General features: G+C 39.0%; 3 protein-coding genes across 4 annotated transcripts; 1 reads left to right on the top strand and 2 right to left on the bottom strand.

Annotated features, from left to right (window-relative positions):
- Window positions 1-5,372: 5,372 nt before the first annotated feature.
- On the top strand, window positions 5,373-9,710 carry gng3 (guanine nucleotide binding protein (G protein), gamma 3). The gene is made up of 3 exons (XM_023418308.2): window positions 5,373-5,570; window positions 6,435-6,534; window positions 7,926-9,710. The coding sequence occupies exons 2-3, from the start codon at window positions 6,436-6,438 to the stop codon at window positions 8,052-8,054; spliced, it is 228 nt and encodes a 75-aa protein (XP_023274076.1). The 5' UTR covers window positions 5,373-5,570; window position 6,435; the 3' UTR covers window positions 8,055-9,710.
- Window positions 9,711-9,780: 70 nt separating this feature from the next.
- Window positions 9,781-14,564, bottom strand: banf1 (barrier to autointegration nuclear assembly factor 1). 2 transcript variants are annotated; one of them, XM_023418305.2, is made up of 3 exons: window positions 14,428-14,564; window positions 12,384-12,548; window positions 9,781-11,930 (listed from the first exon to the last, which is right to left on the bottom strand). In XM_023418305.2, exons 2-3 carry the CDS (start codon window positions 12,507-12,509, stop codon window positions 11,784-11,786), a joined length of 273 nt encoding a protein of 90 aa, XP_023274073.1. In that variant the 5' UTR covers window positions 12,510-12,548; window positions 14,428-14,564; the 3' UTR covers window positions 9,781-11,783. The 2 variants fall into 2 exon arrangements, with proteins under 2 accessions (XP_023274073.1, XP_023274075.1); XM_023418307.2 differs by having other exon boundaries at window positions 14,459-14,540.
- Window positions 14,565-15,327: 763 nt separating this feature from the next.
- prdx5 (peroxiredoxin 5) lies at window positions 15,328-19,346 on the bottom strand. Its single transcript, XM_023418148.2, has 6 exons — window positions 18,924-19,346; window positions 17,591-17,725; window positions 17,365-17,496; window positions 16,301-16,339; window positions 16,150-16,214; window positions 15,328-15,695 (listed from the first exon to the last, which is right to left on the bottom strand). Exons 1-6 carry the CDS (start codon window positions 19,017-19,019, stop codon window positions 15,590-15,592), a joined length of 573 nt encoding a protein of 190 aa, XP_023273916.1. The 5' UTR covers window positions 19,020-19,346; the 3' UTR covers window positions 15,328-15,589.
- Window positions 19,347-19,837: the final 491 nt, after the last annotated feature.

Genomic DNA, 19,837 nt, shown 5'->3' with positions numbered 1-19,837 from the left:
GGAAACGTTTCTATTCCTCCGCGCCGGCGACCGTCAGAGAAGGAGCCATATTGTTTTCATGTTGTCAGTACGTACGTCCCATCCTCATGGACATGATATCTCCGTAACGCCTTGATGGAACTTCTTTAAATTTGGCACAAACACTCTGTAGGACTCGAGGACAAACTGATTAGACTTTGGTGGCTAAAGGTCAAAGGTCAAGGTCACAGTGACCTCACAAAACATGATTTTGGCCTTGTGACACAATATCTAGACAATCCTCAAGGGAATCCCTTCAGATATGGCACAAATGTTCGCCTGGACACAAGGATGGTGACCAGACTTTGGGGGTCAAAGGTCAAGGGCATGGTGCCCACACAAAACACGGTTTTGGTCTCGTGAAAGCAATATCTCCGTAACATCTTGACAGAACTTCTACATATCCGGCTACAAACCTTCACTTGAACTCAAGGACAAACTGATTAGATTTTGGTGGTCAAAGATCAAAGGTCAGTGTGACCTCACAAAACACGGTTTGGCCATTACTCAAGACTTCACAGCAATTATGACAAACTTTCACACAAATGGTTCATATTTCCTGTGACTCTGGATTAACAGGGATGTAACCTGGAACTAGTCTGAGTGGAGGAGGGATACGACCGTGAGGAGGTGAAAATAGTTTATAAATGTATCTACAAAGTCACAAAATGTTCAAGAACATATCTGCAAACTGCAGCAATGACATTTCCTCCAAAACATACTGAACTAGACAAAACCATGTAGTAATATATAAGAAACAATCTGTCAGCTACAATCTGATTCTGAAATAATTCATATAGAGTTAATGCAAGAAGAGCTGGAGATTATCCTGGATGATTCTATAGTAGGACTGCACGATATGCAAAAAAATCATATTGATTAATATGATCAGATATTGTGATCAGTTGGAATCATAGTTTTTTGTGAATTTTGTACCAAACAAACATGTTCCTTTACGTCTGGAGAAATGATTTGTGTCTCTGTAGCACCACAACGCTGATGGTGCCAACACTCGACAATAATGTGACGCAAAACTGCAGCTCCTGAGATTTGGATATTTTCACTTGGCCATATGTGATTTCAATTATATTTCGATTAATTGTGCAGCTCTATTCCATAGTAATGTTTTGTCGGCATGCATCAGCATCACAGCTGTTAGCACATCTGCTGTCACTTCCTGCAGTGCTCAGTCTCTGGTGTAACTCATTGATTCACTGCTTTGCATTGATGAAGAAGAAATCACAAACCGCCATCATCAGTCCACTGGACAATCACAATGCAGCTCATCAGTCACCGCTGCATGATCGCCTGCAACACGTCACCCAGCGCTTATTACAGCGGCTGTTTGACTGCGGTTGAATGTTCATTCTGGAGAATATTTACAGCAGATCTGTTATAAAGCCTCCAGTCATCAGACATTAACGATGCATCTTCAATATCAATATGACTGATGCTGCTGAGCTGGAAACACGTCCAGCATTTCAGTGTCTGTTAACCATCGGGTCCCATCATGGAATCAATGGCCCAAATGGTTTAAAATGAAAATCTTTTACCAACATTGTTTCGATATTTATTGACATCAACCTCGAGGCAGTGAACTGCATTATCTGCTGCATGCAAGTTTTATCTGATACAGCAGTTTGTCTGAGAGAGCAGAGATTATCTGACGGACGAGTAATACACAGGTAGACGACAAGAAGCTTTCATCCATTTACTGGGACGATCAAACTTTCCAGTGACTAAGATTTACCTAATCATGTATCTGTGTTTGTGTCACACGCTGAAACGGATCTTTTTAATCATGTGTGTGAGACATCAGCGGAGAACAGTCGGCTGTTGTTTCTCAGCTTTGAGGTCTCCAGACTTGAAGGCCCCGCTGAGCCTCCGCACTAATTAATTTCGGCTTAATTAAGGATGATTCATTAAGTAAAATTATATTTAACAATCAGGTTAATTAATTGTAATATTTATAGTATAATAGATAATTAAACATACAACTGAGTTAATAATTGAAATTCAATTTATGTTCTTTGCCTGAGACGTTGCTGGATTCATGAGGCATTGATCAGTTTTATATTGAAAACATTTAAAGTTGACTTTTCTTAAATCTATGTGATTTATCATTTTACACATTTCACCTGTGCATTGCCTTACCTCTGCAACTGCAACACTGACATTACAGCAGCATATTTGAAATGACTTGCAGGACGGCATGCGCCCACACTAATTACAACAGAGTATAACCTGCAGAGATGAAAGAGGAGCTCTTGGGGACCATCTGCTGAGTATTTCAGACGCAGCCCTTGCAGTCATGTATTGGTTTGTACCTGCTGTCACTGTTTTTCAGAGTTTGTGCCAGAAAAAAAAAACCCTTAAACCTTAAATTACAAGCAACGCTGCCAAGTTCCTGCTGTATTAAAATGTGGCTTTATGCCTCAAATGTGTTGCCTCAAACCAGTTTTACTGTAGATCTGCCCGCTCAGCAGAAAAGACCTGACACAAACTTCTCCTCAAAACAGTCTTTCTGGGAGACATGTTTGTTTTTCTTCGTGCTCTCGCCTCATTTTGAAACTCAGATATAGTGATGTATATATTAATATTGTAATTCAAATCAGTATTACAGTTAATACGTGCTTTACAACACATTGTTGGAAGTCGAAGTAAGGTCGTCTTAATCGGCTATTAATGTATTTGTCAGCAACTGTAACTGTGATGAAGCATTTTTTATGATCGTCTATTATGATTCGTCTCCAGTAGTTTCATACATGTGTCAATAATCAAAGTTTAAGAGACTTATAATTTGAGTCACCTGGTTTTTAAAGTGTGTTACGACACATTTATTAGCTGTTTATCGACACGTGCAGGTTCACATCTGTTTACATCTGTTAGTGTGAAACTTAATTCTTGACCAAACTCCAATAACCCGTTTCAGCTGTTTCAACTGTAACAAAGGAGCAAAGTCCATCCACTGAGGAGGACAGTGTGTTGTGGTTGAAAGCACCGGAAAAAGCTACCAAGTGGACCTTGGGTTAAGATTTTGAGACGGTTTACACTTGTTTATTTACAATGATATTTACTGTATTATTAAGATTAAAGCCGCCAAACATTTCGCCATCATAGAAATGATCGAGACATTTCACCTCTGACAATAAAATCATCTTCATAAAGAGGTTCACTTGAATCACATGGTTTTCACTTACCTTCCTTACATTTCTATAAACTGTCCTGTCACGTGTTTCTGTCTGCTGCTTCTGTTAACCAAGTTATTTAAAAAATTTGGATAAATGAATAAATATTTACCTTAAAATGAGCTGAGTTCAAACATCTTGTGACTGGTTCATTATGGGTGGGCTTGTTGTTATTAGTGTCGTCACACGTCATGATGATGATGATGATGATGCAGCCAAACCTGCCTGCATCATCCAGCAGATGGAGTCCTTCAACTGTAGCCGAAGGTTTACATCCAGCCGTCCTCGAGGTTCGTCAGCAGCTACTCGCTCAAATCAGTCATTACAGGCAAAAAAAAACAAAACAATAAAGATTTAGTTGAAATGCAGCTCTTTGCTCTGTGATGTTTAAAGCACACTGCGAAAGTTCATGTTCATCACCATCTTGGTCTTGCACAGAAAAAATGAAGCTCCATACATTAACAGCCTCAGTGCGCTTCCACTTTTAATACATCCACCTTGGGACACTTTCTGTCCATCTGCAGTGGTTACTTTGTTAATCTGAAATAAAGTGTTTACGGTGCATTTAAGAAACACTACACAATCTGAAATCTGACATATTTCAGCCCCTTTTTCTCAACATGATTACTGTGAATTGTTCTGTGTGAGAGCTGAGAGGCTCACACACAAGAAATAGTTTATTAAACTATTTATTCAGCCAACATACGTATAATATTAATAATATAAATGTAATAATGTGAAATGTTATAATGCTAATAATGGAAACTTTAAAAACTACTGTTAAAATCTTTTGGGGGTTCTTCCATTGTTGGTGCCGTGCATATTTCCTAAATTTACAATTTACTAGAGTACAGTCCTTTCATCTGCACTTTTAACATGTTTTTGTTTCTGCTTTTTCTTTTCTTTTCTTTTTTACTTGAATTTACTGTTTTCCATTAACTTAACATTCAGTTTGGAGTAATTAAAGTCATAATTATAAACAATAGCTTCTGTTCACAATATTAGGATAATGGATACCACTGACAGCTGGTCAGCATCAACAAACAAACAGTCTAAATAAAGTTCATATTGTTCAATGAACTCACCAGACACCACGTCATGTTTTTAGTAAACTATTCTTGTTATTTGTTATCAACTATTATAAACTTAACACCAAACACAAAGCTACAACTGTCATTCAAACATTTTAAGTCATTATATGTTGTTTTGTTATTATTATTATTATTATTATTGTTGTTTACCCAGTGAGCGAATTAAATATATTACGGCAAGCGCAAAGGACAATTTAGCTGGAACGCGAAACTGCTTCCTCGCTACCAGAGATAGTAAAACTGTAAGATTAGTCGCCGCTGAAGAAGAGAAGAGAGCGACGTCAGCGTAGCGCCATTATAGCCGCGGAGACACTAGCTTAGCAAAAATGGCGTCGGTTAGTTTTCGATACGTTAACTGCTTGTGCCGGTAACGAGACTGTGTACTGTCATTTCACAGGATAGTGAAGCATTCATCTGATTTATTGCGATTTATTTTTCGTAATATAATCTTTATTGAGCAGTTAATGCTCACAAAGAGTTGGTGTTGGTTCAAACAGCGTTACGACCAAGGCGAAGGCGTTATGCTGTTGTGACCGCGGCGCTAAAATCTCTTCCCTCCACAGGGTGTTTGGTCTGAGCGTCGTATAACTGACAAAAATACATCCACTCTGATATTTCAGTTTCTTTGAATTCACATAGGAAAGAAATGAGAGATTCCTATCGTGTGTAGCTCATACATATTCATTCATACATGTAAAAACCAGCAGAGATTTCCCAATTTAAACTGTGATGTAAACCATTAAACCAGACTGCAGCAGTCCCCATAGCAACAGAGGAGAGGGTGGGCATCACCAACGGCACAGAGCCACACAGTGATTCAGGCTTCTGGAGTTCACATCCCAATATGTGTATTGTCTTTTACCAGTAAAACCTGAAACCACGCACCACATAGACCATCCAGCTTCATGTCAGAGAAACCTGAGAGATTCTAGTTGGCCCCAATTTCCTATGAGCAGATTTGGTACAATCCACCCTCATAAGAAAACCTTCACCAATTGCCGCCCCCTCCCTCCGTCTGGCAGGTACCACTCACTACTGAGGGGGTGATCGTATCCATCTACCACAAATCTAGTGCTCATTGTGGCAGAATTGCAGTGCATTGGACTGTACAGAGCAGGGTACCATCCAGGCTGTTGTCTGTGAGGGGTGGGGTCCGGCTACACTGACACCACCAGATATAAGCTCACAGAGGGACACAGAGAGGCAGAAAAAAGGGGAGAAAACAGAGAGAGAAGAGGGGGGAAGATTGCACCTGAAGAGGAATATAATACGGGTAAGGAGAAAAGGGGGTGGATGGAGGGAGAAGGAAAAAGACAATGTGGAAAGGTCCAGAACGGTTCAAATAGATTCGCTGCTTTGCTGATCTGCTTTTTTTCCCTGTTGAAAATCCATCTGGCTTGATTTATTTTCCATGTGTGGCACATTTTTTTCAGTTATATGCATGTTTAGTCATCATGTCATCAATGTCCGTGCGGCTGCAGTGCTTATTTCACTCTACATTTGACATCTCTGTGGTTATTCTCGCTCGTAGTGGGAGAATCTGTGGGCCATGGTTCAATAAATCGGACCATTTGGTCCAATTTACATGTTTCTTTGAAAATAAATCTGTGTTTTTGCTCCCATGTATGATGACATAATGTAGCAGCTGTGCCAATATGACACACTATTGACTGATATTTATACTTGATTATTGGAGACTGTCTGGCTTCATGCTGGCTTTGCAACCAAAGCTGCCAAATATATACATGAGCAATAAAATACTGTAACTTTTGAGCATAGCTTTTATCATATATTACATAATAGAGCTACATGAGGGATTGTCTTAAGAGTTAACACATATAGTTCATTTGATCAGACACCTAGAATGGAGTAGCCGATTGAAAAGCTAATTTTGCTATCAGTGAACATGGGTGCATGAACAGGAAATAAACATTTAAGTGATGAGTTATTTCAACCTATAAACCATCCTTTACTCTTTTAGAAATACATTCAAAGTGAAATGTTGTATTTCTAGGGCAAAGAGCAGTGGATCAATTATCCACGGGCAAGCAAGATTATAAAAAGAAAACAAAGAACTAATGAAGAAATGTGTTTCCTTCGAGTTCATATCCATACATGTTGTTGTGTTTGTGGCCAGGATGAAAGGAGACACCCCAGTGAACAGCACCATGAGTGTCGGCCAAGCCAGGAAACTGGTGGAGCAACTGAAGATCGAGGCAAGTTTCTGCAGGATAAAGGTAAGACAAGCTCAACGCCTCCGATTCAGATATAAATCATGATAGTGCAACGCTACAAAGCACATGCAGGTTAAAACAGTGAAGTAATAACATTTTCAAAGGACAGGACAGAAGAAACGCTCATAGTTCACATCGGTTTGCAGACGTAGAGAAGCACCAGTGACCTTCTCAGATGAACTTTAAGTAAATGCTTCCCACTGGAAAGTTTCCAAATGGTATTGGTTTCTCTCATGTTCCTGATGGCATCAAAAACACCTTGCAGAGGCGCCGTGCCTCTTTGGAAAGAACAGTTCATCAGTACAGAGATGAAGCAGAGGGCAAATCCTCTGATGGGGATCACATTGTGTTTCTAGAGACAGTTTTCAGCTGTTGTCACATTTTACCTTCATGGTTTGCAGGGTGAGAGGTTTGAACCAGAAGAAGCTTGTTTGAATGAACCAGACGCTCAGCAGTCAGAAAGAGGCACAAGACTCTGCTCTGACTCTAGCACCAGACTTGTTAGACGTTCTGTATTTTACCTGTAAAGTCACCTTTAAAATCATTTTACTCTCCATTCTGAGTCAGTTTTCTACTGTTTTTATCCTCATGTTGTGTTACTCCTGTGTATCATGATACCTTTGCAGCCACAGACAATCTTTCTTCAAATGGATCAATAATTTTCATCCTCTCATCTTGTTTTTTTCTGTGTATTATTTATGGCAGTACATCAGTCTAGACACATTGAAATTGATCGCCATGCCACATGTAATTCTGAATGCAACTTTTTTTTAAAAATTTGAGCCATGTCACTGAAACACACCTACATTTTCAGACTTAGGGTTAAAACACAAGAATGTTTGTGTAAAATGAAGTGGTGAGGGCTCTTAAATGGAGACTTTCATTAGTATGTAGTATTATACACAGGTGTCAGACCGAGACACAGGAATGAACATGAGCTCAAAAAAACATATTCAAAAGAAAACTGAGGGAATCAAGTGGGTAATAACATCCATCCTTACTAGAGCTGAGACAGTGCACTGTTGATGTGTTCATGTGTTCATGTTGATCATTTAAATGATCAACTCGTCCCTCCAGCGCAGCCACACCTGAGATTGTGACTAAAATGATCTCAGCCAGAGATATCAGAGATCTACTTCAGAACACAAAGACAACCAAGATGAAGGTTTTCAATCTGTAAAAATCACTGAGATTATTCTTGTTAAAAGGAGGGAAACTGTTTGCTTTTAAAAGTGGAGGAGGTTATTTCCTGAGGTCTCTAAATGCATCTCAACCTCTGACCTGAGACTGATCAATCAAAGGATGAACTGGCTTCGGTTTAATGGTTGGAGACAGTCTGATCTAATGTAATCGTGTTCATGAACTGCTCTAAATCCGGTCATCCTCTCCTCCAGGTATCAAAGGCAGCGGCCGACCTGATGGCGTACTGCGACGCACACGCCTGTGACGACCCCCTGATCACCCCCGTGCCCACCTCAGAGAACCCTTTCAGGGAGAAGAAATTCTTCTGCGCTCTGCTTTGAGACAAATCAGGGATTGTTGTGATTAAAAGTACAACTGTACAGTATGTACATGTATGTACAGTGTGTACACGTACTTCCAATTGAAATAAGACATCAATGTACTATAGTAACCTTGCATAAAACCTGCCGATGTACAGTACATAATCAACGACTTAATGTCTTGAACTAAATTCTTTAACTGCTAACATCTGTCCCAGTGTTAGAGGGGAAGAACAAAAATATCATGGGAATCTGAAACCTAAACGCTCAATCAACAGAGTGAGGGTTATTACGACCAAGACCCAAAAACCAGACTAGTAGTCCGAAGAAATTTTAGAAACAGAATCACCTGGTTGAAAACATGTACATCTCATGCTCATATATATATATATATATATATAAAATATGTATACATATATATATATAATACAGGTAACTGCCAAAAAGGTCTTTCTGAGCATCACCTGTCTTCACACTCCTCCAGTCACAGGGATCCTGCAGCTTCTGGATCATTTAACTGGGACGCTAAATTCCCACATTAGGTCTATTGATTATGGTGGTGCTACATGTGTCAGATGCTGCTCTGATAGGTCAGGGCTGCAACTTCTCCCCATTATAAACTCCACATCTATATTTGAGATCTGGCAACTGAGAAAAAGACAAGCCTATGTTAGGTAATTAAGTATGACATTTAACATAGATGACACCGTTTCCATTTGGTGATGCAGGTAATAACTTCCATCCTCCATCAGAACAGAGATGCTTTACTTATACAGAATGTTTTCTCCATTAACATTTAGCGCTGCATCTCATATCATCAATATATTTTTTATATTTTTTCCCTCTGTTTTGGCAGTTACTTGTATCTAACAAGGACAACTATTTATGAGTGGATTATAACCATATAATGTCTTTCTTTCAAGGTTTTATTAAGACTTTAGCATTTTGCTCATTTCTATACTGTTGCTGTAGTGTGGATGTGGAAGTGTGTGTGTGTGCATAGGTGCTACTGTGAAACTTAAGCAACAACTCTGAGCATCTGATCACTGTCATATCAAGATTTTATAGTTCAATAGCACACAGGCCCAAATTAAAAAAAAAAAAAAAAAAAAACATTCCGGGGTTATGGTAATATAATTTACAATCTAAGCCACTGAAGCAAAATCAGCTATTCAGTTATTGTGATTGTTACATGAACAGTTTTCTATTTCTTTAAGGCAAAAAATAAAAGCAGTAGTCATATTGTACCTTTACAGACAGGTGTACATCATCATTCTGAACTGAGCAGGTCAGAGCTTCTCCAGAGCAGAGGGGCGTGTCAGGGGTTTCCAGAAAAATCAGAGTCTCTACTTACTCATGAAATGAGGGCAGATGAGAATGACCTGGGATTTTCCATTTTAGTTAAAGGTTTCACTTTCTCTGTGGTTATTTCTCCATCTACGGCACAAGCAAGTGTTCAGTTCTGTTCAATCATATCCACAAAAAATTTAAAAAAAAAAGGAAACTGCTCTTCTTCTAGCATCTTCGACATGATGAAACTTTTGGGAGCACCTGCTCTGGACCATTTTAGAAATGAACTTATGTGTTTTCAAAGTCTTGCAAATATCAAATTTGGAGCTTTGGCAAAAACGTAACCATGGAATATCAAGCATTGAAATAAAACCTCCTGTCATCAAAGGTTTTCTTGTATTTGTGATTTTATTTGATAAAAATTGAATCTATAATGAACATAAAAAACATGCCCCAGTCTGACACTTGCCTTTTATTTTTTAATAATAAGAACAATATAATTTCACAGTCAAATACAAACAGTGTTTTAAAAGGCAGCTGCTACACAACGGTTACATATTCATTTAGCTGGTGACCGGTGGGTGCAAGCATTAATCTATGAGTGGAAGATTATGTGATACGGCCTAGTCATGCACTACTGTCGAGGTTATAGTTCATCTGACTGAATAACATGTTAAAATGAGCATTAAGGCATCGAATGTTTAGATATACAGTCAAAGATAATATCAAGCTCAGCTGTAAAGACCTAACACTGTCTGTGTAGGTGATATTCTGTCTTCATCTAAAGCCACTGCAAACTCAGATCAGTGATTTACCTTTTAGTTGTTTAGATGTAAATCACTCAGCTCTTATTTCTACCAGAATAGAAAGGTTGTGCGTCACTCTTTGATTTGCAGGATAAGATACCAGTACGTTTTCTATTGGAGCTTATAATACATTCGATCATACGACAACAGCATCTAAGCACAGCGTTAATGGACAAACAAGGGTGCTAATTCAATATCAGTTATTGGATTGGATTAGGATGGCATCCATGATTCTGTTAAATCAACAGAATCTATGATTTCCGCACATTATGGTAGACATTTAATCACAACCAGTCGCACCAGTCTGGATGTCTGTTATACTCGACCCTGTAGCACTTTAGGCAGATACATCCTTTGTTTACTGCTAACAAAATTAGCACCACTGCCAAACTTAATTATTAGACTGATAAGTTCTTCACTGTAAAGGCTGAAGTCTCACCAGCAACAGACTGAGACCTTGTTGACTGTTTTGAGTTTGTTGCAACAACATCTTTATTTATATACATTTCCATCTTCAGGGTCAAACCATCTTTGAGTGGACTACATGTATGGAGTCTGGTCATTTAGCTTCTTTATTAGCAGGAATTAAAGTTAAAATGGCAAAATGTTTATTTAAAAAAAAAAAAAAAAAAATCAAAGTTTTTGCAAAGACCAGTGTCACTAGTTCTTGAGGTTTACTTTTTGTGTGTCACATAAATCAGTCACATTCAATGCAATGAAATACACTTCAAACCAACAATCCACCTCTTCAATCACTTAAACATTTGTAGGTGGATTTAAGAGTATATGATACCAAACTGTGATAGTATGTGCTTTTTAAAAAATACAGCTCATAGCAACTTTTCAAAGGCTTTAAAAACAGCTGAACGGGGCAAAGGCCAAGAGTTGAAGGGGAGTACAAATTTTGGCCTGGACAATGCTAGTAAATCACCACATTACACAGAAGAAAAATATTTAGTGAACTGAAACAGATCAATAGTTTTTCTGAAGGTATCATGTTCAAACAAAGAACAAACTGGCAAAGTTGAGCTTCAAAAGTGATCTCAGTAAATTATCATAAATTTAAAACTCAACAGAAAGTACAAGCAGCATTACAAAGACCTTGGACAGAATGAATGTTATGAACATAAGCAGCTCTGGTATGGAGCAGACATTTTGACTTGTCAAACACAGTTGTAATAACATTAATAAAGCCTACATTTAGGTTTCCCAAAATGTCCCTGACTCGATAATAAACCTAAATGGAGAGAAATCATCAATAATGTCATTAGTTATGCTTTTAGTACAATGACAAGTCAAAATGTCTGCAGGACAAATGGCTACTGACAGACAGGAGACGCATCGGGATGACAGAACTGTCACCTTTTGTGATTCTCCACTCGACTTCCTAATTTAACGTGAACTTGAAGAAAGAAGCTGCCGAGCTGCATGTCACAGACCGCGAGGGGGCCGTGTGTCAGTTGTATTTGGGGGTTTGCAGGATTTCAGAAATACAATTACATCTTTCGGTATAATTTAAAAACAAGTTGACTTTAATAAACCTCAGTGTGTACAGTGTCACTTCATAGATATGGTGTGGCTGAATTGAGTCAAGATCACTGACGAGGTAACGTACAGTTTCAACTTGAGAAGTAGAAAACATTGACTGAATGCTTTATAGGAAGGCATCACACCATTCTTTAAGACAGCCAAAGCAATCACCTTGTTGTTTGGAATTTGCCCCGCAAGTGTCCTTCAGCCAGTCCCGGAAAAGCTCCTCGTCTTTCTTTAGCACTAGAAACTGCCCGAGGACAACGTACGCCTGAGGAGGTATAGATCAACACACAATGAAAAATCTCATTAAGATCGAAAGCCAAGTGTTAAAGGACTTCACACATCAATAGCCCTGATGTCAAGCAGCTGACGTTTTAATTAGAACTTGAAAAACAACACAGGTGAGTATTTCTTTAGAGCTCAACACTGATCACTGCATGAATAGATTGGTATGTGGAAAAGGGAAGGTCCAACAACTTACAGTCCAGTGTAAATACACCTTAAGACACCTTTCACACAGATTTGTTTCACTATCACTTTGGGGACACTAGTTGACATGATGCATTCCCTAACCTAAACCTGTTAATCCAGTTCAACTTTGATTTCAACCTTACCACAAGTATGATAACCTGGCTAAGATGTTAACATAAAAATCATACACTGGTTCGTTTTCTTGTCCAGCCTTATATTTGCCTTTAAAAAAAGAAATCAAGTATGTCACCTTGTCGAAACCTTTCTCCTCCAGTCTTTTGCCAAGGACCTCTCCAATGCCCGCAAGAGCCATCACAGGCTTCTCACCCATGGGCTCGGCCACAAAGTCTTTATGTTTTTGGGATGTCGACGACATGGCTGCTTTGTAGGCCGTCACAGATCACCAACAACTGAGCTGCAACACAAAGACCACAAAATTAAAATACAATGAAAAAATTTTAATGCTTTCAACGTTGTGTTTTTCCCTATTTTATATATGTGTGTGTGTTTTTTATTGGACTTTAGGGACTTAAATATTGGTTTCAGCCGCTGACTCTTCGCTTTCAATTGAGGGTATTTTCATCTACATCAGATGAACAATGCAGCAGTTGTAGCTGTTTTTACAGTCACTGGATGCATTCACATAAACGAGGAAAAGGAACTAGGAAAACAGATCATATCTTTCCCACAGTATCTTCTCTGCATTGGCTCCGAATAAAATCCAGGATAGAGTTTAAAATCCTTCTTTTCACCTACAAAATCACTAACGGTCACATTTTAAAGAACTCATAGTTCCCTATTATCCCAGAAGAACACTCAGCTCTCTAAACGCAGGTCTACTGTGGTTCCTAAAGTTCCTAAAACTAGAATGGGAGGTAGAGCCTCCAGCTATCAGGCTCCTCTACTGTGGAACCAGCTCCCAGTCTGGTTTCAGGAGTCAGACATCCTCACTACATTTAAGATCAGGCTTAACACTGTCTTCATTGATACAGCTTATAGTTAAGACTGGCTCAGATGAGTCCTGAACCAACCTTTAATTATGCTGCTATAGGCCTAGATTTCTAGGGGTACTCCCATGATGCACTGAGTTCTTCTTTTTTCTGTCTCTCTGCTTGATGCATTTTTATCATACTACCAAATGCCAGTAACTTTTCTATAACTTTTTCTCTCTTTCCTTTAGTTTGTACTTAGCACCATTACACATATGGATATTGCTATTATTATTTTCAATCAACAGTATATACAGCTGTTTCAGGTTTTTTTTTTTTTTTTTTTTTTACCATCAATGAATTACAAAAGTGTACAATAATCTACAGATATCGGTGCACACTTAATATCTTCCTCGGCGAATGTCTCTGTCAAAAAGTCTTAACTACGTATGTCTTAGACAGACAGACAGACAGACAGACAGACAGACAGATAGACAGATAGATAGATAGATAGATAGATAGATAGATGTGCAGGTGATTACGGAGTGGCTGGTGGATTTGAATTTGATTTGTGAGGGAGTGGCTGGTACTCCAACTAAAATCCACTTTCTCGTTGAGGTTGAAAGTCCCTTCAACCTCACAGTCACTTTCCTTTTAACCACAGGAACAAAAGAATCGAAAAAACATCCACCGTTTCTTTGTACTGTACTGTACAATTTTATTGTTCTGGATACACTGTGTCTACTGAATGATGAGGCTAAGCTACAGTTGAATAATATATATAGATAGATTTTATTGGTATCCAACGGTTAATGTTATCAATGTGTTAACCAACCTGAAAGCCGTAAACGAACGGGCACAGCTCAATGCTTCACTGATATGGTATTTATATAATGTTAATATTTACCTATTATCAAAATATTTCCACATCTACACCCACCGCATTAGACAGCCCTGTCTGTTTACACTCGTTGGGATATTAACTAGTCATTAATGCGGTACGCTCCCAGTATTGAATTACGCGCGCAATACATTCCATTGCTAACAGCTTTTAGCAACGAGCTAACGTCCACTAGGATCAAACTGCGTAAACGTGTTTCCCTGCGAGACTGTTTCACTACGGGGTTCACTGTTTTAACACATCAGGTATTCCTCAAATATTCCTCGCCAAAGCACAGTCTGAAATCAGCGCTATGAAGAAAGGAAAGTAGAGGCTCAATATTTAGGCGCCTTCTATTCAACTTAAAGCTAATGTGGCTTCAACGTTAGCAAGCTAATCATTCTTAAAATGTAGTACTAGTTATCGTCCCAGGCTACGCTTAACTCACAGTATATTTTAGCTACTTACACTGCGTATTAACTTACATTTTGATGTCTTATCCAGGGTGAGTATTACCGTTGTTAGCTGGAGAGTTGCCGTGTAGTTTCTGTTTGTGTCCAGGCACCGGCGCCGACCACAATGCAATGTGCCTGCCTCCTGCGTCCTTACGTAATGACGTATTGCGTCGTTTTTTTTCCCCCGATTGTGGACCAACAGGATAAACAAACCAGCCCTTGTAACAAGCAGTAACTTTACAACTGCTCGCAACGCATGATTTTCTCTGATAATGCCAATAAACTAGTACTGGTCCAGCTTCATGTCATGAATTTGTTACACATACAACAGCTACCCTGCTTAACGGCTTCCAATTCATATTGCCGACTTTAGGAAGCTCAGTATCAATAAGAGCCCACGTTTGCATGTGCGAAGGTTAGCATCATAAACAATTATATATTCTTTATGTTTATATTATATGCGTATTCTTCACATAGCTTTCCTTGCCACAGACCTATCACATGTCCACATAGATCAGTGTCATTCACATAAATACAATTCACTAAATTCTTATGAAAATTACAATCGCATCAAAGATTAGTCTTCTAAAGTTAAATACTGCAAATGAGTCAACCTACATTTCATCATGACAGTTAAAAATAATTGCAATAATGTACTTCTTAAAATGGAGTTTAAATTAAAACTTAAAATTGATTAAACTCAGTTATTTCAATATTGTTCATATTAAGTCAATACAGTGAGCTCATCTGTTCCATTAAACTTTAGTCCATTTTCAGATGGCCAATGTTGAGCACTGTGGTTGTTGTACTTTTGATATATTCTATGCATTCTTACTTCTTACTACAAGTCTTTTTTGTACTCTAATTCACAACATGAAAAAAATATGAATCTGGGCATATGACACTATGAGCCACACAGGAAAACCTTAGTTATTGCTTTCAGGGTGGATTTTATTTACTCACAAACAACAGTACACAGAAGTTGGTGCAAGTTCCTTTAGAGTGCCGTTCATGTCATAGTTGTGCGCATTAATTACCTTCCAGGTGGGTTTTTTGACACTAGCATCTACATGACACTTGCATCCGTCTTTGGGAAAAGGAGGAAGCATGAAGGAGTTGGGACCGGGTGTGTTAGTGCAACTTTTACAATAACTTGGGGTTTGTAGTTGGGTTTGTTCAGCTCTGAATAAGCCTACAGCTCAGACAGAATATTGGAGGCCAGGCTGCAGGTCAGACCGGTGCCATCAGGCTCCACGTTGATCTTCTTCACAACTCCATCTTCCACCAACATAGAGTATCTGAAATAAAGGATGAAGTAAACACAGACTTTTAACTATGAACTTCAAACGTAATGGTAAAAGCCAGACTGACTCAGACGTGCAACTGCTTCAGACTGATGGAATAAAAGACTTTTTTGTGTATTATGATTCTGACTCCAATTAAGTAATCACCTTAGAGAAAAAGTTACACCAGCATTTAAATAATAATTAATAATAACTACAACAACCTCAATTTATAGATATGATATGCATGAAATATGAAAACATTTATTTTTGGGCTAGAAACTTGACTGTAAACATGCCATGAAATCTAATGTGGTCTGTATGTGGTGGTCTTAGTTTTACTCTACTGATATTATCATTGACCCATGACCCACTCAAATAAAATGGTGGACAGTCCATTATCATAGTAAATTTTCAGTTCAATTGACACATGCTACTACAAAACTGAAATAGGCAAAACAATCATTACCTCTTAGATCGCTTATTCCCAAGTACCTGCACAATCTGATCACTGTCAAGTAACAGGTCAACTGCCTGTGAAGCAGAGAAAGACTCATGAGTACACACAGTCACAATACTTTATATAGGACTTTAACATATCACCAGACATTTAGTTTTACCTTTGTAAATGCTCCAGTAGGATCAGCCAGCATTCGAACCTGCAGAAGAAAAGAGCAAAAGCTCATTCCTAAGATCTGAGCTATCATTGTGAATTTCATGTACAGTGCATTCAGGAAGTATTCAGACCTTTTTCACATTTTGTTGTTAAAGAGTCCTTGAGGTGCTTTTTTGCAAACTCCAAGCAGCTTTCATGTGTCTTCAAGTGAGGAGAGGCTTCCGTCTGGTCACTCTGCCATGAAGCTCAGATCAGTGGAGTTCTGCAGTGATGCTTGTCCTTCAGGAAGTTTCTCCTGTCTCCACATAGGATCTCTGGAGCTCAGCCAGAGTGACCATTGGGTTCCTCGCCACCTCTGCTAGCAATAGACTTTATATAGACAAGTGTGTGTCTTTTCAAATCATTTCCAGTCTATTAAGTTTACCACAGGTGGCCTCCAGTAAAGGTGGAGAAACATCTCAAAGATGATCAAGAGAAATCTGAGGCACCTGAGCTATATTTCAAGAGTCAAAGCAAAGAGTCTGAAAACTGATGTCAATGTGATATTTCAGTTTTTCCTTTGTAATAAATTTGCAAAAATGTTGTTTTCATTTTATCATTATGGGGTACTAAGGGTAGATTGAAGGGGGAAAAAATGAATTTAAACAATTTTAGCATGAGACTGCAACATAACAAAAAGTGAAATAAGTGAAGGGGTCTGAATACTTTCTGAATGCACTGTTCTTTAACATCCCAGACTGACATCTCAAGACACAAAGATAATATCAGTGAAATTAAGAGCAAATAGTAAATTGTAATTCTAAAATACTTCTATTGTGCACACAGCCCAGTACACTGTGATAATGTTCAGCAGATTGCTGGGACTACACACTGAGGAAATGGAAACTCCCAATTTATTTTCCACAAACAAAATGTCTGACAGGAATTGTCCACAGCTCTTAAGCATCTAAGATGGGTGAGCAACAGTATTATTATCATCCTTTGAATGATCACACTATGCCATCAGATGTTCTTTCACAGTTAGACTTTGCACAGAAATTGCTCACACACAAAAACTGTAGTCCATACCTTCCCATCGGCTCCGTGCTCCTTTCCCCACGCAGCCATGACGAACGCATCATTGACAGAAACACATGCCACCTCCTGTATACCTTTGCTCTTCAAGTCCGCAGCCTGCTGCACAAAACCTGGGAGGTGAGTCTGAAAGAAACAAGAGACATATACTGTATGGTCATCTGATACAAAGATCACCGTGCCTCAAACATGACAAGCAGAGTTAACAGTGCGGACTCACCTTGGAACAACCAGGTGTAAACGCTCCAGGTACAGCAAAGAGGACTCCTTTCTTCCCCTTAAAGAGCTGATCCATTGCCACTTTATTTCCTGGCTCCCCCTCCTGGACCTCGACTGCGGGGAGCTGTTCACCAACCTGGTGGAGATCCAGATGACAATACATTAATAAGTAGAACTGCTTTTTCTGATTACTACAGCTAACGATACCAATGTTTTTGTCCATTTAGGACACTGAAAGCTTTCCTCACTGGCAGAATGTGTTTAAGTAATGCTGGTAATGGCTTCTTAAATGATGCTTACTCTGCATGTTCACAACAATACTGTTATTGTGCACTTCAACTGAGACAGTCTGTGTGCAGCATTAAGCTCTGCAGAAAACTTGGCAACCTGTTCTTATGTACTGTCATACAAACCCTTGAGTGCACAGTAAAGATATGAACAACACATATGTGAAAAGAAGAAGAACATTTTTAATTTCACATTTTCTTTTTTAAAATAGTCTCCACTGAGAGGTCTCATAATGCTCAGATTAGAGCCTGGTGGTGTAGCACACAATGAAGAGATAATCACTTAATCTGAACAGGGTTGATATTTGTGGGGCTGTCGCCACTGGAGGGCGACACATCAACACACACAGATGTAGGTTTCTAGTTAAAATGGCCGAATACCTCAACTACATTTAAGAGTGACAATGACGGATTAATAAATAACCCATTTATCACGTTCAAGAATAAAATAATAAATTATTAACTAACTAACTAATAACTAATAAATACATATTAAACGTTCACCATGTTATACCCTTGGAGATATTTTATTAAACTAATATGTGAGTGGCTGCACACACACGCTTTCATGTCACTAAGTTCATTTGTTAACTGAATAATAAAGTTATCCTTACAAAAGCTTTATTACATGAAACGTTGTATTATGACACTGACACGCGATAACAACTTTAATATTGCCCTCACAGGCCTTTCAGAAGGGTTTAAGATCAGTTAAGCCCCTGTGGTTGACAGTCAGTGGACCAGCTCGTCTACCATTACTGTAATCATTGACACTGTTTCATGCCCAAATCAGGTCCTGCAGGTGTTGAGGAAGCTGCAGGTAAAGCGGCGACAGGACGGTCACGAGAAACAAATGAATGTCCTGCTAACGACTGTCATGGCGACAGTTAGCACGGGGGGCTACAGAGAGACAGAACAGCGATATAACTGCGTAGTTTAGCTACTTTGCGGTAAAAAAAAAAAAAAAATACAACAACACCTTCACGTCTTAGCCATTAGACATGTAGCACTTGGAGCTATCGGTTGCTAAACACCTGAAAGTCTTACCTTAATTGGCATCTTGGCGACAGAAGAGACGTGTAGCAGCCTCACGCTCTGGACGACACGGGCGCTTTTGGTGAGAGAGGCTGTAACTGAAAGCATTTTAGCTCGCTATTTAACGTGCTAGCGGTGGGTACAATCTTACGGTAGGTTTGTGGGACGTGGGGCCGCGAGTCGCGTTTCTGCTCTCCCTCTCTCTCTCTCTCTCTCTCTCTCTCTCTCTCTCTCTCTCTCTCTCTCTCTCTCTCTCTCTTTCTCGCTGTCACACACACACCTCACCCTGACTTTGCGTTTTTGTCACTCCAACTTACTACAGTCACCTGCAGTGCTGTCCCACATCGAATTTGGCTGTTGGGACTTAACCTAGCGTCCAGATTTGGGCCTGCTAAATCTTTTTATTTACTGCGCCATCTGCTAGCTAGAAGCTTCATGTCCGATGTGTTTGTTGGACTGATAACTTTGTGCACTGAGGCTAAACCATTTAACATTACATGGAAAACTGCAGATGGTACGACAAAGTGTTAGGGCCACACTGAGGATAAAAAAAGAAATCTGAAATGTCAAGAATAAAGTCACAATATTACGGGATTAAAGTCGTAATATTATGAGAATAAAAATGTAAAATTTCGAGAGAGAAAAAACATTTTATTACAAGCAACCAATCAAACAGGTGAAAGGACAGTCAGTGGCAGCTGCTGTTTTTCTAACAACAGAATAAACTCAGTGTCCTCACAATCTTTTCAAAGTCCTGATGCTTAAAGATGAAAATTCTCCTTATTTGTGAAACCTGCTAAAGTAGAACCTCACAGGGTGCTCCACGTTCCTCATTTTAAAGGTGCTGATATTTCCCCTTGAAAGCAGAACCTGGAATTACAACTTTATTCTCATAAAATTATTACCTTTTTTCCTTGTAAAATTAC

This window comes from Seriola lalandi, unplaced genomic scaffold, assembly GCF_002814215.2.
Source record: "Seriola lalandi dorsalis isolate HSWRI2012SDOR001 ecotype SW California unplaced genomic scaffold, Sedor1 jcf7180002054581, whole genome shotgun sequence".
NCBI classification, from domain to species: domain Eukaryota; kingdom Metazoa; phylum Chordata; class Actinopteri; order Carangiformes; family Carangidae; genus Seriola; species Seriola lalandi.
Note: the sequence above shows the minus strand (reverse complement) of the source record. Positions and strands in the feature narration are given on the sequence as shown.